This window comes from Bombina bombina, chromosome 2 (genome assembly GCF_027579735.1).
Source record: "Bombina bombina isolate aBomBom1 chromosome 2, aBomBom1.pri, whole genome shotgun sequence".
Taxonomy (NCBI): domain Eukaryota; kingdom Metazoa; phylum Chordata; class Amphibia; order Anura; family Bombinatoridae; genus Bombina; species Bombina bombina.
Genome location: NC_069500.1, coordinates 701,968,651 through 701,991,393, shown reverse-complemented (window position 1 = coordinate 701,991,393; position 22,743 = coordinate 701,968,651). Strand labels below are relative to the sequence as shown.

At 38.1% G+C, this 22,743-nt stretch overlaps 1 protein-coding gene across 1 annotated transcript in view; it reads right to left on the bottom strand.

The window, feature by feature from the left end:
* The window catches only part of SUSD1 (sushi domain containing 1), a 365,105-nt gene that overhangs the window by 295,323 nt on the left and 47,039 nt on the right, over window positions 1-22,743 (bottom strand). Inside the window, 1 exon segment of the mRNA XM_053700012.1 lies at window positions 1,289-1,411. Coding sequence (XP_053555987.1) covers window positions 1,289-1,411 — 123 coding nt within the window.

The following is a 22,743-nucleotide window of genomic DNA, read 5'->3' as shown; positions in this document are numbered from 1 at the left end:
TCAGGTCCGCAAGACATTTGATAAATAGGCCCCAATGTCTTTTGAATGTAGTCAGACACTTTCAAATGAGTCCATGGTACAAAGTAAATTAAAAACAAACATTGATCAATGTCAAATTTGTCATTTTTGGCATGGCTTAATATAAAAATATGTATTGTAATAGAATTGTATTATAGTCAATGTGGTGTAAGCTGTAAAATACTATAAATTTACAGTTAATTACATGGGAGTCCAGCATTAAAACTATGAGAACCACTGGCATAATTTATACTTATATTAGATACTTTTACAGGAACAAAGCCCTTTATCCTAACTGGTAGGGATGCGTGTTCCCTCTAAGGCTAGTTTTGTGAGGGGCTCAGCAATAAAACAGTTAATTAGATCAATTAGCCAACACTACACAACGCAGCCTGCAAGGGGTGGTTCCATTGTTAACTGTTTCACTGGTGGGACACTCACAAAACTGGCCTTAGAGGGAATAATCTTTGGGACCGGAAAAGATTTGGATTTCAGAATAATTTTTTTAAGTATTTGTATATTTGCATTTGCAAAATGGCACATAGGGGCCGATTTATCAAGTGTCTGGCAGACATGATCCGCTGTAGCAATCATGTCTGCCAGACATCAATAAATGCCGACACCATACGCTGTCGGCATTTATCATTGCACAAGCAGTTCTGGTAAGCTGCTTGTGCAATGCCGCCCCCTGCAGATTTGCGGCCAATCGGCTGCTAACAGGGGGTGTCAATCAACCTGATCGTGTGAGATCGGGCAAATTTTTGTCCGCAGCCTCAGAGACAGCAGACGAGTTAAATAGCAGCAGTCTTAAGACCGCTGCTTCTTAACTCCTGTTTCCGGCGAGCCTGAAGGCTTGTGCAGAAACAGGGGTATACGGCCCCATTCGGGCCGTGATAAATTGGCCCCTAAGTGTAAACAACAATATATTATGTCATTTAAGCAATATACACATGTCTTAATACAGCTTACACATGCAACCTAAAGGAAGTTTTATATGATTTTTTAAGTACTTTGGATACATAGTACAATCAGAAAGAAAGCACAGTACTGTAATCAGAAAGGCAATTATAGACTATACATTTTAGAACACACAATCTTATCTGCCTGCGTCTTTGGTTTCGGTTTTGACTTACTGGTGAGGAAAAACTGTAATTTGTAATCATGTTATTTTAAAAAAATGCTAATGAAAAAGTCTGGATTTCAGAATAATTTTGGATTTTGGAATTATGAATTTGGGCATATGTACCTGTGCTTAGAAAATTTTACTTACCTATACAATATGAAATCCCATTTCCAATTAAACCAAAGTTACACTGACAATAATATCTCTTTTCTTCATTCATACATGTTGCGTTAAAATGGCAAGATTTACACACTTTACTTGATGACGTACCTGTAGAACAGCAAAATAAGACTTTTTACCCACTGAAACAATATTTTAAAATAACTGTACTCAATATGCTGTATAGATTTAAAATGTTAGAAAACAATCAAAACAGTAAGTGACAATTTGTTTCTTTATTAATTTATAGTTACAGTTTTGTAAACTCCACTTAATAATACGTACGTTTAATAGCACAGAGGAGATATGTAAAAAATAAAAAAAACTATTATAGTGTGATGATTCAGCCTGAATGTACTAAGAACTGAGGGAAATTACTAGCAAGAATAATATCTCCAGAACATTTTTATAAGATATGATAGACTAACATAGGAAATAAATCAACATTGAAGTCATTATTTTCTTTATTTCATTTAAAATAAAGACATTTTAAATTGTCTAGGCCTCTTTTTGGTAGATATTTGTGCATGCATTCAGAGGTTTCAGCAAATCCAAATTTTAGTGCGTTGCTGTTGCACAAGAATAAATGTGGCAACTAAAATAGCCGAACGGCACGAAGCGCCACCTTTTTCACATTCTGAGATGAACAAAACCTCTGAATGCACAGATCTACTTTTTGGTCCCAGTCTGGCCTTGCGTCCCTCACAATTTATTAGTTTGAGAGTAGTGATGTCGCGAACATAAAAATTTGGGTTCGCGAACGGCGAACGCGAACTTCCGCAAATGTTCGCGAACGGCGAACCGGGCGAACCACCATAGACTTCAATAGGCAGGCGAATTTTAAAACCCACAGGGACTCTTTCTGGCCACAATAGTGATGGAAAAGTTGTTTCAAGGGGACTAACACCTGGACTGTGGCATGCCGGAGGGGGATCCATGGCAAAACTCGCATGGAAAAATTACATAGTTGATGCAGAGTCTGGTTTTAATCCATAAAGGGCATAAATCACCTAACATTATAAAATATGAGGAAAAAATGGAAAAAACACACTTTTTCTAACTTTGACCCTCAAAATCTGTTACACATCTACAACCACCAAAAAACACTCATGCTAAATAGTTTCTAAATGTTGTCCTGAGTTTAGAAATACCCAATTTTAACATGTTCTTTGCTATTTTTGCAAGTTATAGGTAAATAAATACAAATTCAAATTCAAAATGAGCGCTAGTTACATTGGAACCCTGATATCTGTCAGGAATACCTGAATATCCCTTGACATGTATATATTTTTTTTTAGAAGACATCCCAAAGTATTGATCTAGGCCCATTTTGGTACATTTCATGCCACCATTTCACCGCCAAATGCGATCAAATAAAAAAAATTGTTCACTTTTTCACAAACTTTAGTTCCTCACAGAAATTATTTACAAACAACTTATGCAATTATGGCATAAATGGTTGTAAATGCTTCTCTGGGATCCCCTTTGTTCAGAAATAGCAGACTTATATGGCTTTGGTGTTGATTTTTGGTAATTAGAAGGCTGCTAAATGCCACTGCGCACCACACGTGTTTTATGCCCAGCAGTGAAGGGGTTAATTAGGGAGCATGTAGGGAGCTTGTAAAGTTAATTTTAGCTAAAGTGTAGTATAGTAGACAACCCAAAGTACTGATCTAGGCCCATTTTGGTATATTTAATGCCACCATTTCACCGCCAAATGCGATCAAATTTAAAAAAAACTTAAATTTTTTCGCAATTTTAGGTTTCTCACTGAAATTATTTACAAACAGCTTGTGCAATTATGGCACAAATGGTTGTAAATGCTTCTCTGGGATCCCCTTTGTTCAGAAATAGTAGACATATATGACTTTGGCGGTGCTTTCTGGTAATTAGAAGGCCGCTAAATGCTGCTGCGCATTACACGTGTATTATGGCTAGCAGTGAAGGGGTTAATTAGGTAGTTTGTAGGGAGCTTGCAGGGTTACTTTTAGCTTTAGTGTAGAGATCAGCCTCCCACCTGACACATCAGAAAATAAAAATAAAAGGTTTTTAATGTTTTATTATTTTTTTTAGCATATTTACATATGCTGTGGTGTAGCATCCCCCCTTAGCCCCCAACCTCCCTGATCCCCCCCAAAACAGCTCTCTAACCCTCCCCATTTGCCTTATTGGCGGCCATCTTGGGTACTGGCAGCTGTCTGCTATTATTTTACAGTCTAAAAAGTGTTGTTTTTTTTAAATGTACACCACTGTTACACCAGATATGAGTGGTGGCACTGGGCAAGTGGGCACAGTATACGCTGTGAGCCTGACACACACGCTGGCAGGCAGGCAACTGCAATTAGATTACACAGGGAAAAAAAAAAAGCAGACTGATGTTCTAGCCCTAAAAAGGGCTTTTTGGGGTGCTGTCCTTACAGCAGAGATCAGATGAGTCCTTCAGGACTGTAGTGGACACTGAATACACTAGCCTAGCTATCGATTTCCCTATTAAATCAGCAGCAGCTACACTGTCCCTCCTCTCACTAAGAATGTAGCTTCCAAATTAATCTAAAATGGATGCTGTCCAGGAGGTGGGAGGGTCTGGGAGGGAGGGTCTGCTGCTGATTGGCTGGAATGTGCCTGCTGACTGTGAGGTACAGGGTCAAAGTTTACTCAATGATGACGAATAGGGGGCAGATCAAACATCGCATATGTTCGCCCGCCGCAGCGAACGCGAACATGCTATGTTCGCCAGGAACTATACGCCGGCGAACTATTCACGACTTCACTATTTGAGAGCTGTTTATCTATGCAGAGTGAAGGGGAGACAAACACATCATAATATAATGCTCAAAAAAAGCCTAAACATATTGTGAGATTTTTTTCCATCGCGGCAGGTTTTTGATCATTGGGCCTTAAAAAGGTGTGCTTATAGCCACCCATTTTTACTTTACATTTGTTAGGCAAACGTATGTTCAGTAAGTAGAAATGCTGATCTTTTCTATGGGCAATAAAACGTTTTTGAGCACACTGTCCTTTGAGAACAGTTGCCTTTGTGTTAAAAGTACAATTATGCTTTTAGTGCAGCTGTCAGTGTGCATTTTTATGGACTCAAAAGAGAAGATAGTTCATGTTGTTTTGAGACATGGGTTTCCTTAACCGATTCTTAAAAAAATTCACATTGCCAGCTGTTCTGTTCTGAAAGTAAACCTATCACTTTTTTGGCGCATGTGCAAAGCAATAGGGCAAACTGACCAATCTATGATGGTACTACATCGCTATCCTTAACGTTGTTATTGTTTTGCACATAACCTAAATGAAGTAATCTGCAGAAGGCTCTTTTTACAGGCACCCCCAGAAGTCAGTAGCTATAGGTGTGCTGCTGATCGCATTTAAGGTAACGCAATTATAATTAAGAACATGACTATGAAATATTAAAGGGACAGTCAAGTCAAAATTAAACTTTCATGATTCAGATAGGGCATGCAATTTTAAACAACCTTCCAATTTACTTTTATAATTAAATTTGCTTTGTTCTCTTGGTATTCTTTGATGAAAGCTAAACCTAGGTAGGCTCATAAACTGATTCCTAAGCTGTTGAAACTGCCTCTTATCTCCGTGAATTGTGACAGTTTTTCACAGTTAGACAGTGCTAATTTGTGTGTGCCATATAGATAAGTGTGTTCACACCCGTGGAGTTATTTATGAATCAGCACTGATTGGCTAAAACGCAAGTCTGTCAAAAGCACTGAGATAAGGGGGCAGTCTGCAGAGGCTTAGAAACAAGGGAATCACAGAGGTAAAAAGTGTATTAATATAACCATGTTGGTTATAGAAAACTAGGGAATAGGTAATAAAGGGATTATCTATCTTTTTTAGACAATAAAACATTTCAAATAGACTGTCCCTTTAACGTCAACTACTTATACGCTTGCAGAGTTGCCACACCAACTATGCATGAATTATGAAGCTTTTTTTGCTGGTTATATTAAAATGCGCTGCTAATATGCTATGTAGCCCAGAACAAAAAATGATATTGCTCCTCTGCAGGTACAATTTCACCAGGCATTACATCTCTCCAGAAACACTAATCTAAACATGATTAGTAATATTACTCCTCCAGTTATACTAAACTTGATGCTTGTACTATCTTTTAGAGAACTAATGATCCTGAGTACACTATATCAGTGTTTTTCAACCAGTGTGCCGTGGCACACTAGTGTGCCGTGAGAGATCCTCAGGTGTGCCACAGCAGAGATGATGACTGATGGGGGAGGGGACTTTTCCCAGTGCAGGGGTGTCCCTATTTCAAATTTTGAAATATTGGGAGGTATGTGACAGGCTCATTAGGTGTCATTTACAACCATGACATCATTATAATTGTTTGTGAATGAATGTCAATATGTCATGTATAGTTTGTAGGAGGCATGGCATGACAGCACAGTACAGTGTGTGTGTGTGTATGTGTATATATATATATATATATATATATATATATATATATATGTATATATATATATACACACTGTATTAAGCTACAATGTGTTATTTTGTAAAATTTTGGGATGGGGGTGTGCCACAGGATTTTTAAATGTAAAAAAGTGTGCCACGGCAAAAAAAAGGTTGAAAATCACTGCACTATATTCCTAAAAACATGAGGACACCTGACCATCACACCTATATGAGCTTGTTTCTAATCCCATTCCAGAACCATGGGCATTAATATGGAGTTGCTATTCTCCCCTTTGTGGCTATAACAGCCTCCTCTGTTCTGGGAAGACTTTCCACAAGATTTTGGAGTGTATCTGTAGGAATTTGAGCATTTGTGAGGGCAGGCACTGATGTTGAACAAGAAGGTCTGACTCGCAGTCAATGTTCTTCCCATAGTAGGAATTGTTCTATGTATTTTCAAATAGATATTCCTATATATATATATATATATATATATATATATATATATATATATATATATATATATATATATATATATATATATATATATATATATATATATATATACAGTATATACACATGTAAAGATATATATTTTACAAAACATCATATATTTTCAACTTGTAATACCAGCGCAAGTTAGCGAATTTGCAATATTCATTGAAAATATAGGTTGCACTAGAGTGACGTTGGCCGCACTAACACTTCTCTAGTTAACGCGTTTTACCATGAATTTGTAATATCAGGTTGTGTGCTAATGTTAGCTCGGTCCAGCGATATCATGTTCCTGTGCTATCATTAGCACGCGACTTGTAATGTGGCCCAATGTGTTTTCTTTTTTATCCCTTAGCTACATCTGCCATAACATCTAACGGGTAGTCCCTGCCAAGATAAGTCAGCTATGGGGGATATAGAGCACATCTCACAAACTGCGACAGTCCTTCAACATACAGTTGGGAGCTTTGTTTCCGTAAAAGGGAATCAGTACTTACTAAAATACTGTTTTTGGCATCTAAATCACTGATCTAACACTGTTACTCCAATGAACATGGTATAAATCACCTCTACATTTCACATTGATTTGTCATGCTTGCTCCCCACTACAAAAAATACAAAAAAATCTAACGCCTAGATTTAGAGTTCTGCGGTAGCCGTCAAAAGCAGCGTTAAGGGCTCCTAAGGCTGCTTTTGGCCGCCTGATGGTATTTAGAGTCAGGCAGGAAAGGGTCTACCGCTCACTTTCAAGCTGCGACTTTTCCATACCGCAGATCCCCTTACGCCAATTGCGTATCCTATCTTTTCAATGGGATCTTCCTAACGCCAGTATTTAGAGTCTTGGCTGAAGTGAGCAGTAGACCCTCTACCGACAAGACTCCAGCCGCAGAAAAAAGTCAGTAGTTAAGAGCTTTCTGGGCTAACGCCGGTTTATAAAGCTCTTAACTACTGTGCTCTAAAGTACACTAACACCCATAAACTACCTATGTACCCCTAAACCGAGGTCCCCCCACATCGCCGCCACTATAATCATTTTTTTAACCCCTAATCTGCCGACCGCACACCGCTGCCACCTACATTATCCCTATGAAGCCCTAATCTGCTGCTCCTAACATCGCCGACACCTACATAATATTTATTAACCTCTAATCTGCCCCCCCAACGTCACCGCTACCTACCTACACTTATTAAACCCTAATCTGCCGACCGGACCTCGCCGCTACTCTAATAAATGTATTAACCCCTAAACCGCCGCACTCCCACCCCGGAAACCCTATAATAAATAGTATTAACCCCTAATATGCCCTCCCTAACATCGCTGCCACCTAACTTCAAGTATTAACCCCTAATCTGCCGACCGGACCTCGCCGCTACTCTAATAAATGTATTAACCCCTAAAGCTAAGTCTAACCCTAACACCCCCCTAAGTTAAATATAATTTTAATCTAACGAAATAAATTAAATCTAAAGTCTTCCTATTTAAAACTAAATACTTACCTGTAAAATAAACCCTAATATAGCTACAATATAATGAATAATTATATTGTATCTATTTTAGGATTTATATTTATTTTACAGGCAACTTTTTATTTATTTTAACTAGGTACAATAGCTATTAAATAGTTATTAACTATTTAATAGTTACCTAGTTAAAATAATTACCAAATTACCTGTAAAATAAATCCTAACCTAAGTTACAATTAAACCCAACACTACACGATCATTAAATTAATTAAATAAATTACCTACAATTACCTACAATTAAATAAACTAAACTAAATTACAAAAAAAAACCACTAAATTACAAAAAATAAAAAAATATTACAAGAATTTTAAGCTAATTACACCTACTCTAAGCCCCCTAATAAAATAACAAAGCCCCCCAAAATAAAAAAATTTCCCTACCCTAATCTAAATTACAAAAGTTAACAGATCTATTGCCAGCCCTTAAAAGGTTTTTTTGCGGGGCATGCCCCAAAGTATTCAGCTCTTTTGCCTGTAAAAAAAAACACAATACCACCCCCCAACATTACAACCCACCACCCACATACCCCTACTCTAACCCAAACCCCCCTTAAATAAGCCTAACACTACCCCCCTGAAGATCTCCCTACCTTGAGCCGTGTTCACCCAGCCGGGCATTGATGGACCAAAAGAGGACATCCGGAGCGGCAGAAGTCTTCATCCTATCCGGGCAGAGGAGGACATCTGGACCGGCAGACATCTTCATCCAAGCGGCATCTTCTATCTTCATCCATCCGACGACGAGTGGCTCCATCTTCAAGACCTCCGGCGCGGAACATCCTCTTCCTTCCGACGACTACCGACGAATGAAGGTTCCTTTAAGTGACGTCATCCAAGATGGCATCGCTCGAATTCCGATTGGCTGATAGGATTCTATCAGCCAATCGGAATTAAGGTAGGAAAAATCTGATTGGCTGATTGGCTGTTCCGATCAGCCAATAGAATGCGAGCTCAATCTGATTGGCTGATTGGATCAGCCGATCCGATTGAACTTGAATCTGATTGGCTGATTCAATCAGCCAATCAGATTTTTCCTACCTTAATTCCGATTGGCTTATAGAATCCTATCAGCCAATCGGAATTCGAGGGACGCCATCTTGGATGACGTCACTTAAAGGAACCTTCATTCGTCGGTAGTCGTCGGAAGGAAGAGGATGTTCTGCGCCGGAGGTCTTGAAGATGGAGCCGCTCCTCGTCGGATGGATGAAGATAGAAGATGCCGCTTGGATGAAGATGTCTGCCGGTCCGGATGTCCTCTTCTGCCCGGATAGGATGAAGACTTCTGCCGCTCCGGATGTCCTCTTTTGGTCCATCAATGCCCGGCTGGGTGAACACAGCTCAAGGTAGGGAGATCTTCAGGGAGGTAGTGTTAGGTTTATTTAAGGGGGGTTTGGGTTATAGTAGGGGTATGTGGGTGGTGGGTTGTAATGTTGGGGGGTGGTATTGTGTTTTTTTTACAGGCAAAAGAGATGAATATTTTGGGGCATGCCCCGCAAAAAGCCCTTTTAAGGGCTGGTAATAGAGCTGTTAACTTTTGTAATTTAGATTAGGGTAGGGAATTTTTTTTATTTTGGGGGGCTTTGTTATTTTATTAGGGGACTTAGAGTAGGTGTAATTAGCTTAAAATTCTTGTAAAAATTTTTTATTTTTTGTAATTTAGTGTTTGTTTTTGTAATTTAGGTAAGTTTATTTAATTGTAGGTAACTATAGGTAATTTATTTAATTAATTTAATGATAGTGTAGTGTTAGGTTTAATTGTAACTTAGGTTAGGATTTATTTTACAGGTAATTTGGTAATTATTTTAACTAGGTAGCTATTAAATAGTTAATAACTATTTAATAGCTATTGTACCTAGTTAAAATAAATACCAAGTTGCCTGTAAAATAAATATAAATCCTAAAATAGATACAATATAATTATTCGTTATATTGTAGCTATATTAGGGTTTATTTTACAGGTAAGTATTTAGTTTTATATAGGAAGACTTTAGTTAATAAGATTTAATTTATTTCGTTAGATTAAAATTATATTTTACTTAGGGGGGTGTTAGGGTTAGATTTAGCTTTAGGGGTTAATACATTTATTAGAGTAGCGGCGAGGTCCGGTTGGCAGATTAGGGGTTAATAAGTGTAGGTAAGGTAGCAGCGACGTTGGGGGGGGGCAGATTAGGGGTTAATAAATATTATGTAGGTGTCGGCGATGTTAGGGACAGCAGATTAGGGGTACATAGGTATAATGTAGGTTGCGGCGGTGTAGGGAGCGGCAGATTAGGGGTTAATTGTGTAATGCAGGTGTCAGCGATAGCGTGGGCGGCAGATTAGGGGTTAATAAGTGTAAGGTTAGGGGTGTTTAGACTCGGGGTTCATGTTAGGGTGTTAGGTGCAGACTTAGAAACTATTTCCCCATAGGAAACAATGGGGCTGCGTTAGGAGCTGAACGCTGCTTTATTGCAGGTGTTAGGTTTTTTTTCAGCCCAAACTGCCCCATTGTTGCCTATGGGAGAATCGTGCACAAGCACGTTTTTCTAGCTAGCCGCTACCGTAAGCGGTATTGAGGGTTGAAGTGGCGGTAAATTCGGCTCAACGCTCCCTTTTTGGAGCCTAACGCAGCCCTTCAGAGAACTCTCAATACCAGCGTTGTTTAGAACAACGCTGCAAAACTCTAAATCTAGGTGTAAGTTTATTAGTTTTTTTTCTTCAAAACTCTCATTTTATTTTCTACATCTATATAGGTTTTCCAGACTACATTTATGTTTATTTAAAATCTGAAACCTAATCTTTTCATGTGTCATTGTAATACTGTTAAATAGCATTTAAAGCAGATTCTTTTGTAAGGAAACACTTATGTTCTTGTATAAACAACTACAGTATTTAAGGGCCTTGATGTCGAGGAACAGTGCTAAATGCAGGAAAAGGTCAATTGTTTTCAGCAAGTCATGAAAACATTAGTCATTAAAAAAAATGGCAACAAAACAACAGACATTACAATCCTTTCATTACCTCCAAAGGTCAAGTTGGCAACACATACAGTGGGAGGTATCTCCAGTGTATTTTTTATTAGATTTATTTTGCAGTGCAGCTGTGTGCTGACAACTTATTGCTTATTTCAGAGTGGCAGTGGGTGTATGGTCTAATAAAAGTTAAAGAGGCAGGTAGTACAGGATATGAATGGTTCTTTTGAGGAGGAAAAAAAAGCTTGAGGAATAAGAGCTGATGGAAAGTTTTGCAAACAAACTTTTCAAGCCGTTAAAGGCAAGTGTTGAGTTTATATTACTGCAATGTTAATGGGGATGTTACCCAAATGCTGCAGCATATCTGTAAAAAGCTGACTAGAAAATATCACATGAATATCTCTTTGTAAAAAAAGGAAGATATTTTACCTCATTTACTCAGTAGGCACATATCATTGTAAAGGGACTTCCAATAAGGATACTTATCACGGGCGAGTGCAGGTGAGCGCAAATTTGGTAAGTGCACTCACGGTCATTTCATTTCCCTCCTTCCTCCTAAGAAAGTTTTCTATGAAATCTCACACATGGTAAAGCAAAGTGTGAACTGATGATCCAGAATTTTTTTTTTTTTTGTTCGTTTTACAATGCATATAACAGTAAAAAGAGAAGCTTAAAGGGACAGTATACACTCATTTGCATATAACTGCATGTAATAGACACTACTATAAAGAATAAGATGCACAGATACTGATATAAAAATCCAGTATAAAACTGTTTAAAAACTTACTTAGAAGCTTTCAGTTTAGCTCTGTTGAAAAGGCAGCTGGAAAGCCCACTGCAAGTGGCAAATAAGACACCCCCCCTCCCCCTTCTTTTGCATATGAAAATACCCTTTACACAAACAGCAGCAAGCTGGAGTAGGTAGTCGAGCGTATTCACATAAAACTTTGGGGCTTGGTTAGGAGTCTGAAAATCGGAGCAATGTTATTTAAAAATAAGCAAAACTATACATTTAAAAAAAACTTTATGGGCTATATAAATAGATCATCTACAAAACATTTATGCAAAGAAAAAATGAGTGTATAATGTCCCTTTAAGGACAAATGTGACAGTTTTTTTTTACATTTTTTTGTTATTTTACTTACTAATAACAAAAGGATACATTAATAACATACGGATAACATATAAGATATGGTTAAATTATTTCAGAGGCAAAAAGAAAGAATACTTGAAAGACTGCGGTTAAGTGAAGATCTGTCCTACAGACACAGTTTGAGAAAATGAATGCCTAGCCATTTTTTTTAAAGAGCCAAATATTCAAGGAATGAACAACCTCAGCTCATAGCAATTCTGTTAAATGCCATCTTCAGAATTATTTGCTTTCTTTCCAACATAAGGCCTGTAATAATCTCTGAAACAATTTAATATTCCCTCAAAGCATAATGATCATTTAGATTTGTATTTAGTTTCAATCCAAATTCAAATTGGCATTTTAAAGTATTTGGACTGTGGAGAACTTGGCAGCAACATTTTAAAAATAACATGAAATTATCCACCACAAACCTAAATTTGAGTCATTTAACCAGGGAGTTGTAAGCTCACTAACGTCAGCAATGCAACCACTTATTGACTCACTGCTAATATTTCTACCTGAGAAAGAAATGTGTACTCACATCAGCTTATCATCAATGAATATGACCCACCTCTCTCTTTAAAAAATAATGTACTCATTACATGATTTATTAGAAACAGCCAAAAGCAGGAAAATAAGAGCAATGAAAAGCGGAAGAGTATTTAAAGAGAACTTGACAGAATAAGTGAAGGGAACGAAAACAAATGAATGATACTTAAAAATGATGGCATAAACTTGCCTGTGCTAAGGGCCTCTTTAAAGAGACATAATAAAATGCTTTAATGTATTGGGACATTTTGTATTGCAATATTGTATTCAAATAAGTAACCCTTGCAAATGGGTTAAACACATAATTAATGCCAGTTCTACAGCAGCAATGCACTTCTACTCCTGAGCTAAACTTAAAGGGACAGTCTACACCAGAATATTTATTGTTTTAAAAGATAGATAATCCCTTTATTACTCATTCCCTAGTTTTGCATAACCAACACAGTTAAATAAATAACATTTTTTACCTCTGTGAGTACCTTGTATCTAAGCCTCTGAAAACTGCCCCCTTATTTTAGTTCTTTTGACAGACTTGCATTTTAGCCAATCAGTGCTGGCTCCTAGGAACTCCACGTGCGTGAGCACAGTGTTATCTATATGAAACACCTGAACTAACACCTTCTAGTAGTGGAAAACTATTAAATTGCCCTGAGCTAAGAGGCGGCCTTCAAGGGCTTAGAAATTAGCATTTGAACCTCCTAGATTTAGCTTTCAACTAAGAATACCAAGAGAACAAAGCAAATTTGGTGATAGAAGTAAATTGGAAAATTGTTTAAAATTGCCTTCCCTATCTGAATAATGAAAGTTTGTTTACTAGACTGTCCCTTTAACTGCTGAGCGTACATGGAGGCTGTGTGTGTAGGCAATACCGGGCATGCCATGAGCTGGGACGATGGAGTTGGGGAGCCTGGGAAGAGTGGTGGTGGGGAAAACAAGGGTGATCACAGTTTGGCCCTTTCCCCGCCAGCAGCAATGCTAGACCGCTAGTAGTCGCCAATTACTGACCTACATTCAGCTTAGGATCAGTAATGCACTGCTACTCTGATTTTAACCCTATGGAAGGATACTCTAGCACTTTAGTCCAATGTATTATTGTCATTTTATGTCCATTTGAAGAAACAGTATAATCAAATTTAAACGTTCATGACTCAGATAGTGCATGTAATTTTAAACAAATTTCCAATTTACTTTTATCATAAAATTTGCTTTGTTCTCTTGGTATTCTTAGTTGAAACTTAAACCTAGGTAGGCTCATATGCTAATTTCTAAGCCCTCGAAGGCCACCTCTTATCTGAATGCATTTGACAGTTTTTGACAGCTAGAGTGCGTTATATGGCATGTGTGCCATATAGATAACATTGTGCTCACGACCGTTGGGTTACTTATGAGGCACTGATTGGCTAAAATGCAAGTCTGTCAAAAGAACTGCTGAGGCTAAGATACAAGTTAAACACAGAGGTACAAAGTATATTAATATAACCATATTAGTTGCAAAGCTGATGGATGGGTAATAAAGAGATTATATGTCTTTTTAAACAATAACAATTCTGAAGTAGACTGTCAATTTAAAGGAGAATAAATAAAATAACTATAAATTATGATAGGTAAAACTACTTTCAGGGAAAAAGAAATACAGAATCTTCTTAAAAATCTATTTTTATAAAACTGAATAACAGGAATATTTTCAACTAAAGATGAACAGCACGACGAAGAAACATAATATATTTTGATTTGCAAGTCTAATTGAATAGCAGGGATAAAATGCTATATTGTCAGTTATAGTTAATGTAAAAAGCGACTGAAAGTGGTCACCTAAATCTGACCAGAATATTAGATATAGTAGAGAAAATAAGAGGAGCAGCAGTCTAGCTGTGCTGCTGAATAAAAATTGGCAAAAAAAAGCGTTGCCTTAGATAACACAAGTAATTGTAAAAAATTGAAGAGAAAGATAGTCAGCTAGGTGAGGGATCGAAACTCAATATCATCAATTTTGATGTTAAAATGTTAATCATAAAGTTGATGAAAAATTGCAAAGGGTTTATTGGACCTCTGTAACTTAAATAAAATTATATTAAACGGATAGGAAAGTCAAAATGAATCTTGCATGATTCAGTTCAGATAGATCAGGTCATTTTAAGATACTTTTAAATTTGCTTCTATTTTCAAATGTGCTTCATTCTCTTGGTATCCCTTGTTAAAAAATGAATACACACATATCATACACTAGTAAGAGCTGCTGCTAATTGGTGCCTGCACAAATTTGTCTCTTGTGATTGGCTAAATAGATATTTTCAGCTTCCTGTCAGTAGTGCAATGCTGTCCCTTTAGCAATGGATAACAAGAGAATGAAAAAAAATTTGATAATAGAATTAAATTGGAAAGTTCTTTAAAATTGCATGTTCTATCTGAATCATAAAATAACATTTTGGGGTTTACTATCTCTTTAAGGCTTGCAACAGAAATAAAAGCGGCGGGACTTCCTGTGGGCGGAGCGCAGTGGAAGTGGAGTGCGCTCAGGCTCTCCTCTGAGAAGAGCACCATAACAACAGTTTCCCAGTCATAGAGCCTTATTGTGGGGAGAAATATAACACCCTACCTGAGGACGTTACATGGCATAAGGAAGTCCAATAGACCCTTTTAGGCTGGTTGGGACCAGCCTCAAACGCAGAACTGGCGGAGAAGCAAGGCAACAAGCTGTGAATTGCGGACGGCGCTGCAGCGAAGACCACTAGGAAAAATAACACAACACCCTGCATAGGGAATAGCCTATATCAGAAGCGTTTTGCTAAAGATTTCTGACCCAGGTGAGAGGTGTTCCAGCCGGGACTGGGACTCAGAAAAAATAACTGTACCGCGATAGGAACCTGTGAAGTGTGCCCTGGAAGCACCAAACATCAGCCGTGAAACAGAGTCCAGGTGATTGTCAAGTTAGAGTTACCTGGTTGGCAGGGAGAAGCTATTCGATAGCGACTCCGGAGTCTGGCGTCTCACTATTCCCCCCTGGAAGTCGGCGCAGCACAGTGACGTCACATCCGCTCTACGGAGCACTGTCGGAGCCTCGGTGGTGGAGTGCAGCAAGCGGCAAGCGGCAGCAGCATAGTGGCTCCAGAGACAGCACACACTGCTATGGGAGAGAAGGCTCACTGAGAGATTTCATATAACGCCGTGAAGATATCGGGGGTGAGTACCACTTTATGTGCTATATAAGTGGAATCGTTTTAAGTCATATTTAGGAGGAGGCTACTCCATATGTATTGAGGGTCGTTATATCTTTCCTTCCTGGGTCAGAAATTGTGATTATCGGTGTTATGAGAAAATCTTATACACTTTTCAAGTATAAGCCTCATTAACCTCACACTATTGTTGCCGGTTTCTGTATCTGGATAATACTGTGTTTTGACTTTAAATCCTTAAATACATCAAGGGCTATGGTCCTAGCATCTTTTGTACAGCAATATATCAGAAAATACATGGCATTGGAAGTCTCAAAGGACTAAATATATACAAGGCAATACTGCTATCCCAAGTCCATTGGAAGTTATTAGCCCAAGCTGTGAAGGCTTGAAAATAAAAGAAGAAAGTACCCCGACTGGGTCCTTTAAGACTCACTAGCGATTCTAGAGGGATTGGAAAATCTGTTCTTGCAGGCATCCACTAAACCTCTTTCTTTTTGGCTAAGGTCTTTAATAAATTGTCTCTACAAAGTCCCAATAGAGGCTATTTAGTGTCATAAGGAGTAACACAAGGCCTGATAACCACACATGGAATAGAGTGTTGTGGGCAAACTTTACTCTATTAAATGCCACATGTTGGACCCTGAAACTATGTATATAGAAAATAGTATGTAAAGGTTCTGCAAAGTGTGTTTGGTTCATAAAAAGTATCTTGTTAAGTATCAACGTTAAGTTCTATAAAGCTTCTTATATTTAGAAAATATCATTTAACATTCTTAGGAGTCGGCGGATTCCAACTAGCTTTGGGTGTAGTGAGTTTTTTGGCTCGTAATGTGGAAAGAGAGAAGTGGTTGCTAATTTGTAGGCAACACACTGAGTTTGGAGCTTAAATCTTTGCTCTCAGATTTTCTTTCTTTTTTTTTTTCTTCTCTTTTTTCCCCCCTATTGAATTCACTAAGGTTCACTAAGTGGTTCACCTGTTTGGCACATTGAGTGCATTGGATTTGATATTTTGCACTTTTTTTTTTCACTATTGGCTGATTTCGGCCCCTACACATACTTGGGGATCAGTGACTCCCCCTTTTTTTTTTTTTTCCCTCTCATCCATTTTTCCACTTTTTTCACATAGTAAAAGTACAGAGGTCACCAAGTTCTAATAACTTTTTTCCCTGACACATTAACAGCCTGCACTTTTTTTTTTTTTCTTTCTTGACACAATAACACCCTGCACTGGGTTTTTTTTTTTTTTTTTACTTAGGTATTCACAAGTAGCACTTGATTCGCATATATTGATGTGAATGGAGAGGTTTATCTCACAACAAAAAAGTTCCTCTCCTAGTATGCCCCCGAAACAGAAAGAGAAGAGAGGTAACTCTAAAAATAAAGAATCATCTCACGATACCTCACAAGACCGCAATGTTTTGAATTTGTGTAATGATATGTCTGAGTTTGCTGCGGAAGTAGCTAAAATGATGGCTCCACATTTAGAAGTAGTCAAACATGAGATAAAATCTGAGATTTTTAATCTTTCCAATGAGATTAGGCAATTCACTGCCCGTATGGAGGAGGTCGAAACAAGGGTGTCTGACCTAGAAGACGGATTAAATGTTGTGAGTTCGGCATCGTCTGTTCAGGATAAGGCCATCACCCAGCTACAAGCTCGAGTTGAAGACCTCGAAGATAGGTCAAGACGGAACAACTTAAGAGTGATTGGCCTTCCTGAAACAGCGGAATTCCAAGATGTATTAAAATTTGTCTCTGTCACACTGCCTCAGGCACTCATGATTCCTCCTCCTCCTACACCTTTCCTGATAGAAAGAGCGCATAGAATAGGGGCACTCAGAGAAAATAACTCTTCATCTAATACTAGGCCTATTATTTTTAAGTTTGTCAATTATCAAGACAAAGTTTTATTTTTGACCCACTACCGTAAAATTAATTCCCTGGTCATCAACTCTTACAGAATTGCAATTTTTTCAAGATTTTTCCGCGGAAACTAGGGCCAAGCGGAGAGAAATGTCCCCTTTCTTTGATAAATTTAGCAAAGCAGAATGCAGTGTAAGATTGGTTTACCCAGCTAAGGGCCTCTTTAAAGAGACATAATAAAATGCTTTAATGTATTGGGACATTTTGTATTGCAATATTGTATTCAAATAAGTAACCCTTGCAAATGGGTTAAACACATAATTAATGCCAGTTCTACAGCAGCAATGCACTTCTACTCCTGAGCTAAACTTAAAGGGACAGTCTACACCAGAATATTTATTGTTTTAAAAGATAGATAATCCCTTTATTACTCATTCCCTAGTTTTGCATAACCAACACAGTTAAATAAATAACATTTTTTACCTCTGTGAGTACCTTGTATCTAAGCCTCTGAAAACTGCCCCCTTATTTTAGTTCTTTTGACAGACTTGCATTTTAGCCAATCAGTGCTGGCTCCTAGGAACTCCACGTGCGTGAGCACAGTGTTATCTATATGAAACACCTGAACTAACACCTTCTAGTAGTGGAAAACTATTAAATTGCCCTGAGCTAAGAGGCGGCCTTCAAGGGCTTAGAAATTAGCATTTGAACCTCCTAGATTTAGCTTTCAACTAAGAATACCAAGAGAACAAAGCAAATTTGGTGATAGAAGTAAATTGGAAAATTGTTTAAAATTGCCTTCCCTATCTGAATAATGAAAGTTTGTTTACTAGACTGTCCCTTTAACTGCTGAGCGTACATGGAGGCTGTGTGTGTAGGCAATACCGGGCATGCCATGAGCTGGGACGATGGAGTTGGGGAGCCTGGGAAGAGTGGTGGTGGGGAAAACAAGGGTGATCACAGTTTGGCCCTTTCCCCGCCAGCAGCAATGCTAGACCGCTAGTAGTCGCCAATTACTGACCTACATTCAGCTTAGGATCAGTAATGCACTGCTACTCTGATTTTAACCCTATGGAAGGATACTCTAGCACTTTAGTCCAATGTATTATTGTCATTTTATGTCCATTTGAAGAAACAGTATAATCAAATTTAAACGTTCATGACTCAGATAGTGCATGTAATTTTAAACAAATTTCCAATTTACTTTTATCATAAAATTTGCTTTGTTCTCTTGGTATTCTTAGTTGAAACTTAAACCTAGGTAGGCTCATATGCTAATTTCTAAGCCCTCGAAGGCCACCTCTTATCTGAATGCATTTGACAGTTTTTGACAGCTAGAGTGCGTTATATGGCATGTGTGCCATATAGATAACATTGTGCTCACGACCGTTGGGTTACTTATGAGGCACTGATTGGCTAAAATGCAAGTCTGTCAAAAGAACTGCTGAGGCTAAGATACAAGTTAAACACAGAGGTACAAAGTATATTAATATAACCATATTAGTTGCAAAGCTGATGGATGGGTAATAAAGAGATTATATGTCTTTTTAAACAATAACAATTCTGAAGTAGACTGTCAATTTAAAGGAGAATAAATAAAATAACTATAAATTATGATAGGTAAAACTACTTTCAGGGAAAAAGAAATACAGAATCTTCTTAAAAATCTATTTTTATAAAACTGAATAACAGGAATATTTTCAACTAAAGATGAACAGCACGACGAAGAAACATAATATATTTTGATTTGCAAGTCTAATTGAATAGCAGGGATAAAATGCTATATTGTCAGTTATAGTTAATGTAAAAAGCGACTGAAAGTGGTCACCTAAATCTGACCAGAATATTAGATATAGTAGAGAAAATAAGAGGAGCAGCAGTCTAGCTGTGCTGCTGAATAAAAATTGGCAAAAAAAAGCGTTGCCTTAGATAACACAAGTAATTGTAAAAAATTGAAGAGAAAGATAGTCAGCTAGGTGAGGGATCGAAACTCAATATCATCAATTTTGATGTTAAAATGTTAATCATAAAGTTGATGAAAAATTGCAAAGGGTTTATTGGACCTCTGTAACTTAAATAAAATTATATTAAACGGATAGGAAAGTCAAAATGAATCTTGCATGATTCAGTTCAGATAGATCAGGTCATTTTAAGATACTTTTAAATTTGCTTCTATTTTCAAATGTGCTTCATTCTCTTGGTATCCCTTGTTAAAAAATGAATACACACATATCATACACTAGTAAGAGCTGCTGCTAATTGGTGCCTGCACAAATTTGTCTCTTGTGATTGGCTAAATAGATATTTTCAGCTTCCTGTCAGTAGTGCAATGCTGTCCCTTTAGCAATGGATAACAAGAGAATGAAAAAAAATTTGATAATAGAATTAAATTGGAAAGTTCTTTAAAATTGCATGTTCTATCTGAATCATAAAATAACATTTTGGGGTTTACTATCTCTTTAAGGCTTGCAACAGAAATAAAAGCGGCGGGACTTCCTGTGGGCGGAGCGCAGTGGAAGTGGAGTGCGCTCAGGCTCTCCTCTGAGAAGAGCACCATAACAACAGTTTCCCAGTCATAGAGCCTTATTGTGGGGAGAAATATAACACCCTACCTGAGGACGTTACATGGCATAAGGAAGTCCAATAGACCCTTTTAGGCTGGTTGGGACCAGCCTCAAACGCAGAACTGGCGGAGAAGCAAGGCAACAAGCTGTGAATTGCGGACGGCGCTGCAGCGAAGACCACTAGGAAAAATAACACAACACCCTGCATAGGGAATAGCCTATATCAGAAGCGTTTTGCTAAAGATTTCTGACCCAGGTGAGAGGTGTTCCAGCCGGGACTGGGACTCAGAAAAAATAACTGTACCGCGATAGGAACCTGTGAAGTGTGCCCTGGAAGCACCAAACATCAGCCGTGAAACAGAGTCCAGGTGATTGTCAAGTTAGAGTTACCTGGTTGGCAGGGAGAAGCTATTCGATAGCGACTCCGGAGTCTGGCGTCTCACTATTCCCCCCTGGAAGTCGGCGCAGCACAGTGACGTCACATCCGCTCTACGGAGCACTGTCGGAGCCTCGGTGGTGGAGTGCAGCAAGCGGCAAGCGGCAGCAGCATAGTGGCTCCAGAGACAGCACACACTGCTATGGGAGAGAAGGCTCACTGAGAGATTTCATATAACGCCGTGAAGATATCGGGGGTGAGTACCACTTTATGTGCTATATAAGTGGAATCGTTTTAAGTCATATTTAGGAGGAGGCTACTCCATATGTATTGAGGGTCGTTATATCTTTCCTTCCTGGGTCAGAAATTGTGATTATCGGTGTTATGAGAAAATCTTATATCCTGCAACGCTAACAGCAAACACTTTTCAAGTATAAGCCTCATTAACCTCACACTATTGTTGCCGGTTTCTGTATCTGGATAATACTGTGTTTTGACTTTAAATCCTTAAATACATCAAGGGCTATGGTCCTAGCATCTTTTGTACAGCAATATATCAGAAAATACATGGCATTGGAAGTCTCAAAGGACTAAATATATACAAGGCAATACTGCTATCCCAAGTCCATTGGAAGTTATTAGCCCAAGCTGTGAAGGCTTGAAAATAAAAGAAGAAAGTACCCCGACTGGGTCCTTTAAGACTCACTAGCGATTCTAGAGGGATTGGAAAATCTGTTCTTGCAGGCATCCACTAAACCTCTTTCTTTTTGGCTAAGGTCTTTAATAAATTGTCTCTACAAAGTCCCAATAGAGGCTATTTAGTGTCATAAGGAGTAACACAAGGCCTGATAACCACACATGGAATAGAGTGTTGTGGGCAAACTTTACTCTATTAAATGCCACATGTTGGACCCTGAAACTATGTATATAGAAAATAGTATGTAAAGGTTCTGCAAAGTGTGTTTGGTTCATAAAAAGTATCTTGTTAAGTATCAACGTTAAGTTCTATAAAGCTTCTTATATTTAGAAAATATCATTTAACATTCTTAGGAGTCGGCGGATTCCAACTAGCTTTGGGTGTAGTGAGTTTTTTGGCTCGTAATGTGGAAAGAGAGAAGTGGTTGCTAATTTGTAGGCAACACACTGAGTTTGGAGCTTAAATCTTTGCTCTCAGATTTTCTTTCTTTTTTTTTTTCTTCTCTTTTTTCCCCCCTATTGAATTCACTAAGGTTCACTAAGTGGTTCACCTGTTTGGCACATTGAGTGCATTGGATTTGATATTTTGCACTTTTTTTTTTCACTATTGGCTGATTTCGGCCCCTACACATACTTGGGGATCAGTGACTCCCCCTTTTTTTTTTTTTTCCCTCTCATCCATTTTTCCACTTTTTTCACATAGTAAAAGTACAGAGGTCACCAAGTTCTAATAACTTTTTTCCCTGACACATTAACAGCCTGCACTTTTTTTTTTTTTCTTTCTTGACACAATAACACCCTGCACTGGGTTTTTTTTTTTTTTTTACTTAGGTATTCACAAGTAGCACTTGATTCGCATATATTGATGTGAATGGAGAGGTTTATCTCACAACAAAAAAGTTCCTCTCCTAGTATGCCCCCGAAACAGAAAGAGAAGAGAGGTAACTCTAAAAATAAAGAATCATCTCACGATACCTCACAAGACCGCAATGTTTTGAATTTGTGTAATGATATGTCTGAGTTTGCTGCGGAAGTAGCTAAAATGATGGCTCCACATTTAGAAGTAGTCAAACATGAGATAAAATCTGAGATTTTTAATCTTTCCAATGAGATTAGGCAATTCACTGCCCGTATGGAGGAGGTCGAAACAAGGGTGTCTGACCTAGAAGACGGATTAAATGTTGTGAGTTCGGCATCGTCTGTTCAGGATAAGGCCATCACCCAGCTACAAGCTCGAGTTGAAGACCTCGAAGATAGGTCAAGACGGAACAACTTAAGAGTGATTGGCCTTCCTGAAACAGCGGAATTCCAAGATGTATTAAAATTTGTCTCTGTCACACTGCCTCAGGCACTCATGATTCCTCCTCCTCCTACACCTTTCCTGATAGAAAGAGCGCATAGAATAGGGGCACTCAGAGAAAATAACTCTTCATCTAATACTAGGCCTATTATTTTTAAGTTTGTCAATTATCAAGACAAAGTTTTATTTTTGACCCACTACCGTAAAATTAATTCCCTGGTCATCAACTCTTACAGAATTGCAATTTTTCAAGATTTTTCCGCGGAAACTAGGGCCAAGCGGAGAGAAATGTCCCCTTTCTTTGATAAATTTAGCAAAGCAGAATGCAGTGTAAGATTGGTTTACCCAGCTAAACTTTTAATCAATAAGGCAGGGGTTTTATA